The sequence below is a fragment of the Protobothrops mucrosquamatus genome, unplaced genomic scaffold (genome assembly GCF_001527695.2).
Source record: "Protobothrops mucrosquamatus isolate PMUCROS unplaced genomic scaffold, P.Mucros_1.0 scaffold166, whole genome shotgun sequence".
In the NCBI taxonomy this organism is placed as follows: Eukaryota; Metazoa; Chordata; class Lepidosauria; order Squamata; family Viperidae; genus Protobothrops; species Protobothrops mucrosquamatus.
This window is the reverse complement of record NW_015386528.1, coordinates 1,153,910-1,165,007: the sequence shown is the minus strand read 5'-3', so window position 1 is coordinate 1,165,007 and position 11,098 is coordinate 1,153,910. Positions and strand designations below refer to the sequence as shown.

Below are 11,098 nucleotides of genomic sequence, written 5' to 3'. Positions count from 1 at the left end.
TTAGAAATAACAAAAGTTCAAACCGGAAATCACTTTCACTTCTTGCTGAAAAGTATCAAATCATCGCCATTTTAAGTTCACTTTTCCACATTCCAAGTCAAATACGAGAAGAATATATTGTCCAAGTTAGAGTATAGTCCAAAAGTTAAAAGACAGACTTCCAGGGTCGGTTCGTCTGCTTTATACGGAACTCACAGTTGTCTTTAGGTCGCAGCGGTGACGGCAGCTTCTAGCTCCGCTTATAGCGAAGACGTCCTGGATCGCGGAGAATCCCAAGGCTCCGGAGGAGTTCTCACCTACATCGTCCACAAGGGACGACTCGGGAACTCAACTCCTACCTTGGGCAGCTCACCTTTCCCCCTATGCCCAGGGGAAAGGTATCAAGCCGTTTGACAGCTGATGCAGGCTGTCAAAACGGCTTTTACGCAGAAACAGGCGGGAGCAGCAAACAGCTGCGTCCAGCGAAGGCGCCTGCCACCGGAAGTCTCCCTTAGACGACATTCTTATCTTCACCGAATCAAAAGAGGAACATGTCAACCTAGTCAGAGCGGTTTTAAAGAAACTGCGAGCCGCCCACCTATATGCCAAACTCTCGAAATCCGAATTCCACCAGGAAAGGATAGACTACCTAGGTTATCGCATATCCCCACAAGGCATTGAAATGGACCCAGAGAAGGTCAGAGCAGTATTAGAATGTGCACCACCACACACAAGAAAGCAACTGCAAAGTTTCCTGGGCTTCGCAAACTTTTACCGCCAATTCATCCCCTCATTTGCCCAGATAGCCCTGCCCCTCACGAACCTACTAAAAACGACGGGAGCATCCTCAGTAAAACCTAGCCAGCCACTAACATGGACAATGGAGTGCCAAGCGGCACCCAAGAGTACTGAGGCACCCAGACATGGATAAGCCCTTTGTAATACAGGCGGATGCAAGTGATGTGGCAGTGGGGGCTGTACTATTACAAGAAAACGATGAAGGGGTATTGCAACCCTGTGCGTATACATCCAAGAAACTCACGGAAACGGAACAGCGTTGGCCCGTGTGGGAGAAAGAGGCATACGGGATACGTTGGTCATTACTCACGTGGCCAGTTCCTAGAAGGCAACAAAATCCCTTTCGAAGTGTGGACAGACCACAAAAATTTGGAAGCCTTGAAAACACCCAGGAAGCTCAATTCCAAGCAAGCCCGCTGGTCCCAGCATTTTCACCAATTCCACTTTACGCTCAAGCATTTGCCGGGGGGGAAGAACTTCCTGGCAGATGCACTATCTCGCATGCCCCAATATAACAGCACGCGAGCCACCGACTCTAAACCGATGATGGTAGAATCACAACTGGCAGCACCTGTAACCACCAGAGCCCAAGCTAAATTAAAACCACAGCTGGGCAGCCAAACCGGAATTGAATTCCAGAAAAGTTTGGAAACAGATGAATGGTTCCAGAAAAATAAACACGTGTGCACAATGAAAGACGGGCTGCCTTGGGTGGGGGAAAAGTTATATATACCAAAAACCCAAAGAGTCACATTCATGCAGCTTTGCCATGACACAAAATCAGCAGGGCATTTTGGATTTGTAAAAACATTACACTTAATTAAATGGCAATTTTGGTGGCCATCCATGAAAAAGGACATAGAAAGTTACGCGGCCAGCTGCCCAAAGTGTGCAACTGCAAAGAGGTTGCAAGGGAAATCGCCCAGACTGTTACAAACAGTGGCAAATCCCTCAGCCCCCTGGAGGGAAATAGCCATGGATTTTATAGTGGAATTACCAGAAAGCAATGGGAATACTGTTGTCTGGATGGTCACGGACTTGTTTTCCAAACAGGTGCACTTTATCCATTGCCAAAAGATTCCCACTGCAAAAGCCTTAGCGAAACGTTTCGTCCAGCATATTTACAGATTGCATGGGGCACCCCAACGCATCATCTCTGATAGGGGAGTGCAATTTACGTCTGCATTTTGGAAGGAATTTTTATCCCTCTTAGGGACCACTCAGGGACTGACATCTAGCCATCACCCGCAGTCGAATGGACAAGCGGAACATTCGAACTCAGTACTTGAGCAATATTTAAGATGCTTTATTAATTTCCAGCAAACGAATTGGACGGACCTACTCCCTACTCCCTTTCGCAGAAGTTGCTTACAATAATGCAGTCCACTCCAGCACAGGTTACACTCCTTTTCAAATAGCTACCGGTCAAAGTTTCAACCCCATGCAAAACGAACCGGCGATCCCATCACTGAAAGAATGGATGGAACAATTACAAAACACCTGGCCAATAGTTGGCTTACATCATCTGTTGCTTATGCATTAGTCTCTCTCACCTTTCTGAGATGTATAAAAATGAGTGCATCCTTTTCTTAGGTGGGGGTCTCTCTCAATATTTTTTAATTTATTTTTATCCTGCCTTTATTATTTACACAAATAACTGAAGATGGCGAACATATCCAACATACCTTCCTCCTCCTGTTTTCCCCATAACAACAACAACAACAACCCTGTGAGGTGGGTTGGGCTGAGAGAGAGTGATTGGTTCAAGTTACCCAGCTGACATTTATGGCTGAGGTGAGACTTGAACTCATGGTCTCCCATTTTCTAGCCTGGAGCCTGAAACACTAGACCAGGGGTAGGCAACCTTGGCTCTTTTATGACTCGTGGACTTTAGCTCCCAGAATTCCTGAGCCAGCTGTGCTAATTTTCTGTGCCATTTCTTTTTGTGTTGTCAGGTTAATCTTGTGTTTTATAATATTCCATTTTTCTTTTATCTTTTTGTTTTGTGGGTCCTTCTGTAGATCACCTTCTGTTTTTTTAAATTCTTCTTGTAATTTTCCTTGTTGAAGTCTCCTATCTTTGTTTTTCTTAGAGTTGTATGCAATTGTCAATCCCCGAATGTAAGCTTTTGTAGTATCCCACAAATTTTGTGTTGATGTCTCTTCCTTTTTATTTACCTGAAAAAATAATGTCAACTCCTTTTCTAGCATCTGTATATATTGTTTATCTTTACACAGTCTTTGATTCATTGACCATCTTTTTCTCNGCCTGCCACCGGAAGTCCTCCACCCTAATTTCTATTCAGTCAAATAAGATAACAATTTTCTCTTTCTCCAGCCTATTGAAAAAAGCTTGTTTTATACAGATAGCTTCTCTTCTTTAAATCATTATACTGAATTCATATATTTGAAGTACAAATACAAAATTGTGAAAATAATCTCCCATTATGAAAAGCTAGGGCTTTTTGCAGCATATGAAAGATTAAAAGGTATTAAAATGTATATGTAATCAAGATGGACAGTGATTAATATTTATGTGTTACTTATATGTAAAGGTGTAGGTTTATACATATGTTGTTTATAGTATATTTAAATGTGTGTTATGTATGTGTACATTTTCAGAGCAAGCAACTAAATTTCATTTTTAATGTGTGCCATTGTATCCATAGTAAAAAAATGACAATAAAGGTTATCTATCTATCTAAAACAAAGTAAAAACAAGTAGCCTTTCATGTTTTAAAAGTGAAAGATTTAAATACTTCCTCAGTTGCACCACTAGGTGTCAGCAGAGGTTCAGAATATAATACAGTTGCAGAATGGACAAGAAATTGGGGAAGAAAAAAAACATGTTGATATTTCTCTAAGATAATATTGCAACCTTCTTGATTTTAAGAAGAGAAATTGTGGAGATCTGGACCTTACAGAAGTGGCACATGAAGAAGTAAGGAATTCTGAATCTGCAATTTAGTATCAATCGATTTAGTATCTACCATTATTGTAGTGACCTTATACTCTATATCTCTTTCCAAAATTAATAATATATAAAAACTGATGTCCCCCATGAACAAGCTCCAAATGCATAGAATGTCTAAAAAGGTGAGCAAAGAGAGTAATAATTATAATCTCATTTTTATATTATCCTACCCTTTCTGCAAGGACTTCTCCAGCCACACACTTTTCATGCCATAACCTATAAATACCACAGAGTACAATCTTTGGCTATCTAATAATCCAAAATAAGATCTTTCCAAGCTTATATACACACTTTACCCAACGACTTTATGCATTTATGGCATAATTAATGCCATCATCTGGCGATATAAACCAGAATTTGACTCCATCCCACCTCACCTCAGACTGTAAACAAAACTGTTCCACCTTCTATATGAACTGCAGAAATTTTACACAGTTCAAACAAATATACATCTGTTTTACAGATAAATACCATTTTTTCTTCAGAAAAGTATGATGGAGTGCATCACAAATAGGGGCAGCCACTTACTGTTATTTGTTTATTATATTTCTATATCACCCGTCTCAGCTAAGTGACTCCAGGAGGCTTACAATAAAAAAATATACATATAGTATAAAAGCATACGATAAGGACAAAGTTAAAAACAAAATTTAAAAGGTAGGGATACAGCAGTTAAAAAGTTAACAAAGTGAAGAGAACACCCTCATAAAACCAACCACCACATATATCACATATCACTTTTTGGCCTCCATGCCAAATAGTAGAATCCATTATTTTGGAAGGCCAGAAAAAAAAAGGGAGAGGGTTGCCTTATCTCTGGGGTTAAAGTGTTACAGAAGGTGGGAATAATGGCAAAGAAGGGTCTCTTCCTGGATGCCACCAGTCAACGCAATCCTTCCAGCAGTTCCAAGAGGTATTCCACACCCATTTGCACTCTGATTCAAGTGATCCTGAGGGCACAGATTAAACCCCCAAATGGCCTTACCGGCTCTCAGAGAGAGTGCTAACGGCCAGATAATTGCAAAGAAATATAACCCTTCCACCACCATCCTCCAATGCTGTCAGAACTATCCTTCCATCCCCCTTTCATCACAACTGACGAAGCTTCTTCGATGAGAAGCAAAACTTATTCATTTTCTTCCTTAAAAAAAAAACAAAACCAGTCCAGTTGCCATTTGAAAAAAAGCGCCTTTGAAATCCATCAGTAAAAATTCTTTAACCCGTGGGATCCACAAGATACCCTCCTTGCCTGACCAGGTTGGGATGGGAAGATATAATTGGGACAAGACATTACATTACAACTTTACCTTCTCACTTCCTATCTACAGCATTCTGATTTCACAGTTTTGAAAATCTCTTCCTCAGTGTATCTTGTATCTACTATCATTAAGTTTATTACTTGTGCTTGTCTTATAAAGAAAACAAATGATTATCACTCCCAAAAGAGTTAATCACTGAAGATTAATAATCATCTAGACCCAAGCAAATGTGGTATCTTAGCTGTGCTCTAGGTCCTATAAATTTTTACTTTATTTTCTCAGGTTATAAACAACCTTTGTTCAGCAACGGTGAATTTGGAGGACAAACAATCTACCGTAACTCAAAAACATTTACAGTCATAAATTTCTCCACAGCTACTGGATATATATGAAGATATAGGCTGAGTATATTTTCTAGTAGGACTGCAACAATTGTCTATTTTGGCAACCTTTTTCCTTACATTATCTTTTTTTTTTTAAAAAAAATTCCACTCCTTTGTTCTAAGTATGTCACCTCCTCCTTCAAATCCAAATGGTAATCTGAGTTTCCAGGGACAGAATCCTTTTCTTACTTACTGATCTATATAAAAAAAAGTTTATTCACCAAGCATATTTAAAAGCAGCTTCAATTTCAATCCTGTGAATTGTGCCATAGGTGTGCATCGGTATTTTGGATGCTCTCTGTACTTTCTGTACAGAAATATACTCTGACAAATAATTCACACCAATGCAGAATGATTGTCCAAAGCCTTCTCGATCTAACATGATGGGTAATGTTAAAGGTGGTATCACACATTTGGAAAAAACACATGAATGTGAAAATACAATTTCAAATTAATATGATTCCTCAAAAGTCTAGGAGAACAGAATGAGAGACATAAAGCAAGGAAACAGAGGGAGTGGTTTACATAGTCAATATGACAAAAGGACACCCTAGTATTCTGGAACAGATGTAGCTAAAAATATGTAAGAAGAGCCTATCAGAAACAGAAACTCTGTGTACCAGATAGAGAGAAGAATGTTACTTTATACCCACATTCTCAGCTTGACTACCATTTGTCCCACACAGAGTTTAGTTAAAGACTTTAATTGTTTCACAGGATGTAGGAGTACCTGAATCTTCAAAATTCATTAACTCACTATCCTAAAACCCTATTTCAAATCAAGGCCACAGAAGGCTATTTCTTTACTGGAAGAACCTCTGCAAGGACAGGCTCTGCTTTTGCATTTGCCTTTATTCTCTGTTCTGTGGGGAATATACCCTCAGGCAGAATTTAGGAACTGCCAGGTTTTTCAAATCGAGTTTAATATTCAACGCTTATCCTTGAATTATGCAATTCTTATATTTCTGCATAAATGCTGTTTTCTAAAGTCCTTGTTTTATTATTGGGAAATTTATACTGGATAAATTGTAATCCAACAGCATCTGAAGGCCCACATGTTTCTCAATCTGTTACAAAATATTATTTTTTACATATAAAGATAAATGAAAACAGAGCTGGAAGGGACCTTGGAGGGCTTCTAGTCCAACCTCCTGCTCAAGTAGGAGACCCTATAACATTTCAGACAAGTGGCTGTCCAGTCTCTTCTTAAAGACCTCTAGTGATGAAGCACCCACAACTTCTGGAGGCCAGCTGTTCCACTGGTTAATTGTCCACACTGTTAGGAAGTTTCTCCTTAATTCCAGGTTGCTTCTCTCTTTGTTGGTTTCCATCCATTGCTTCTTGTCCCTCCCTCTGGTGCTTTGGAAAATAAGTTGACCCCCTCTTCTTTGTGGCAACCCCTCAAATACTGAAATACTGGAAAACAATATTACTATGCAGCTATCCTTTAAAAGAACAAAAACTGGAGCTCTTTATAATAAACAACACTTGCTATACCTTAAAGTCTATAAATAAATTCTTGATAACAATATATTCTTATCTTCTTGTTTGTATTAAATAAGAAAATGTAATACTGTGTATTAAATGTTAATCATTGTTTTGTAAAAGCTTCTTTGGTTTAAGATGCTATTAAATTATCATGGACATTAAATTAAGCTTCTCTTTCTTCTGGCAGATTATCTGCACTTACTCAATGGTCCCTGAAGTAGCATCTTCTTGAAAATATAATCTTTCCATTTCATGCAGAGCAGCCATAGTGTTTCTTCTAATACTAGAGCAGTTCTGGGAAAAGTGCTTTGGGATCTAATAAAATTAGAGTATCCCCTGATCCACCCCAGACATGTTTCTGAAATATCTGACTCCCCCTTTTTCATAAATGAAGAAGGAAAAAGGCAGCTGTAAAATTGCTCTGCCACTCAGCAAATACCTCTGTAGCATGGATAAGCAGTTTGCAGGGAATACACAGAGACACAGACACAAACACACATTTTCAAGGACCCTAAACTTGCAATATAGTGGCTGAATTTTGTTTTGTTACTTCCATTAATCAAATACCAGACAGTTCATCCTTCCTTACTGTACAGCTTTCCCACCATTAAACACAATATTTTTTTTTAGGAAAAAGTGCAGATTATGATCTTGCCTATAAATCTGAAGTCAGTCCTCATCACTTCTAGTTCGAAGGGTTACAGATGACATCTCTCACTGCAGTGTAATTGCTTATCACACATCAACACACTTCCTAATTGTCGGGCTAACATTTTTCCCATACAGAAGAAACACCCAAATAATTTGAAAACCAGTACACCAATTCAGTTGAGGGATTAGCTCATTTTTGCCACTGATGTCAAAAGATCTGGGTTTAGATTAATATTTGCCAACCTTCTTAAAGAATAATAGGGATTTACATGGAACAATAATGCCACAAAACACCAAAGTTATGTTTAGTGGCAGTACCTTAGCGTCTTCAGTGCTTTCTGCTACAATGTATGTGAAGTTGATGTTCACCAGATCAGTGCCACTACAGACACAAATTATTCGTCCTTCAAGTTCATTTTCTGCTTTACTGACAGCCTCAAGAGCAGCTAATATTTTTGGATCCTGTTGAACAAAATTAATTGCTTGAAAAAAAATACCATGGATTAAAAAAACAAGACAAAAACATATCACTCATTTTCACCCATAAGCATTTCTTATTCATATTTACCTTCTTTATATTTTTTGTCGCCATTCCAAGCATATGTTTAGAAGTATTTCATTTTCTACTTAGGGAGCTGATAATAGTATATACACAGATCATATTCACGTTAGGTAACTGATAGTGGTTTATTTAATATTCTGCCTATGAAGTAGTAACAAGAATTCTTGGGTTCTGAGTGCAGTGACCTTACCCAAATGAAATACTCCGATAATAGTTATTGGGGAGAAAAAAGGTATACCTTAGGATGCTCTTCCCCAACTGGCACTTTCCAGATGTGCTACAACTCTCAGAATTTCCACAGACAGCATATAGTCCCAAAACATCTAGGAGACACCAAGCTGGGGAAAATATCTTAGGAATACATCAGTGGCTTCCATTCCTTATTCAAAAGTCTCTTTCAGATCATGGGACCTCTTTTAAATAAGTCCGAATAAAGGACTTACACAAGACTGACTTAAAAAGCTCATTCTGGAGGCACTTGCTTCATATTTAGCATTCAAGTAGAGTTTTATTTCCACTCTAGTTTGCTTGAGCAAATGAAATGGGGGTGGGTGGTGGGTGGGAAGGACTGCTTCAGAGAGCAATTTTTTGTCTGGGGGCATTGTTGATTTTCGAGTAACATTAAATTTAGCTTTCACAAACTGTTTTGTATTTACAGGAAAATTTCATCACCCACAGCCAACTAATCATTACAGGATTTAGGTTAAATTCTTAGAAGTTTGGTGTAGTGGTGAAGGTGCTGGCCTAGAAACCAGTTCTAGTCCCACCTTAGGCATGAAAATTGGCTGGGTGGCTTTGATCCAGTCACTCCCCCTCAGCCCCAATCACCTCACAGGATTGTGATTGGGGAAATCAGGAGGAGGAACAAATATTAGGTACGTTCATTGCCTTGAGTTATTTAAAAATAATAAAGGCACAATAAAAAACTATTAAAATTGGGCTATATTATATCTGTCTGCCTTTGGATGAATTTATGAATACCAATTTACATTCACAGGAGGTGGTGTCTTTCTACCACCAGCCAAACTAGCCAATACTCCCATTGCAGACAGGGGAGTAGTGTGAATGTGAGAAGCATGAATAAAAAAGTATCAGTCTGTGAAATTAATCACTGACCCTATGGCCACAACAGACTAGACAAAAGCCAGGGCTAAGGAAAAAGATAAATGTTTAGGTAGCCTACTCAAAACCTACTGTCATTTTGATGTAAAGCTTCCAGTTTATTGATTTCATTCATGAAAACCCATTTGGATGGTACCATCTTCATCAGAATCAGAATCCCAAAGAACAAAAGTATATTAAAATACTTATTATCATCCTTATCATAGCCATCAATGGCTGAAGGTATTCTGAATCAAGAAGCCTTTATCTAAAGTCTAGATTTTATTTTTAAATGTTTATGATATAATCCAAGCATCAGGACAGAGCTTCTTAGTGCCACAGATTTACATGGGAAAATTTTAACACATGCTTAAATATTTGCCACTGAAAAACTTAGATCTATGGGTGTAATACAGGGGTCTTCAAATTTGGCTGCTTTAAGACTTGTGGACTTCAGCCATGCTGGCTGAGGAATTCTGGGAGTTGAAGTCCACAAGTTTTAAAGCGGCCAAGTTTGGAGATCCCTGGTGTAATATATCCTTTGTAGGTAAACACTTCTAAATTATCTGATCCTCACCAAAAGTTAGTTTCTAAAGCCCAGTTTTTCAAAATTAAAAATCCATCGTCCCTTAAGGTACAAAGACTTCAGAAGTTCTTGAAACTGAAGAAAGTTTCCATTCCTGGGCCTCAAGCCAATGGTAATTGTTTAAAACAATACTTTAAAACAAAACTACAGAAATACCTTTGGTATTGCTCCAAAACGAATACTGTTGATCAGGGAACATTCTAAAACTTGCCCTTCCTGGAAAAGAAAAGAACACTATAAATGCCAAGCAGCCAATGTGATGTATCTTGAAATAGAAAATACAACAACAGCTAAGCATTCAAAAATATACAATCTGAATTAATACCAGGCAGTATACATTATATTAATGTCAGTAAAAACAGACATGGGAAACCTGTGCTCTCTAGAATTTGTCAGACTCTAAATGCCATCATGCCTGGCCTGGATGAGGTCTGTTGGGGGAGGGGGAGAGAGTGCATAGGATCACAACACAGCAATCACTCCTGCTGTAATGATATGTGAGAATGACTTTGGGAGACCTGGTGAAGAGATGTTGCCTAAAGAGCAGTCAGATAAGAGGGAGCATAGCCCACAGCTGCATAATGGGCAAAGCACTCCTGAAGTTATCGGGCTATAAAGGTGATGGTGCAAGAATTGTCTTTTCAGACTTACAAGGTCCTGTTCATTCTGCTTTCAACAAAGCAGAATTAGTTTACTTGGCCTTATTTCCTGTCTGGTCTACCTGGTAAGGCTGACATCTGTGTAAAGGTGGGGAATGTTTTGCTCTTCAGAGGGTCTTCCAGGAACGTCATTCCACAGAGCTAATGGTGAGATGGTGGAGTTCAGTAACACCTGGTCAAGGTTTCAGACTGTTACATCATTACCCCCAAAGAAAATAAATTCAGCAACTATTTGCTTCATTCACACTCATCCCTCTCATAACTTCCTGCACCCAACTATACAACATGTGGACGAAATCAATGTTGAATCGTTAGATCAAAGGGAACAAAAATAAGTTGTTGCTATACAGATACAAATCTGAGGCAAGTAGAGAATGGCTAGAAGATATAGAACAAGATTTGCAAGTACACACACACACACACACACACACACACACACACACCTTCCATCCATAAACATATGATTCCCTCCCTTCCCCTTTTTACTATTAAGGAAAGAAACATGGTGTGGAACTAAATTATTGGCAGAAAATGATTTCTTCTCTTCAAACTAACATTGCAATCTTTGGAATATTTATTCATCTTTATACTTTTAATAAGTGTGCTTAGGGGCTTTATCTAGCCTAGTGTTCTCTAGTTGTTCAGTTTCAATTCTCATA

At 38.7% G+C, this 11,098-nt stretch overlaps 1 protein-coding gene across 1 annotated transcript in view; it reads right to left on the bottom strand.

Moving 5' to 3' along the window:
- PLCB4 (phospholipase C beta 4) overlaps positions 1-11,098 on the bottom strand; it is a 170,995-nt gene that overhangs the window by 73,469 nt on the left and 86,428 nt on the right. Inside the window, exons 4-5 of the mRNA XM_015813546.1 lie at positions 9,937-9,996; positions 7,850-7,993 (exon numbers count right to left, since the gene is read on the bottom strand). Of these exons, the coding sequence (XP_015669032.1) occupies positions 7,850-7,993; positions 9,937-9,996 (204 nt within the window). The remainder of the gene's footprint in view (positions 1-7,849; positions 7,994-9,936; positions 9,997-11,098) is intronic.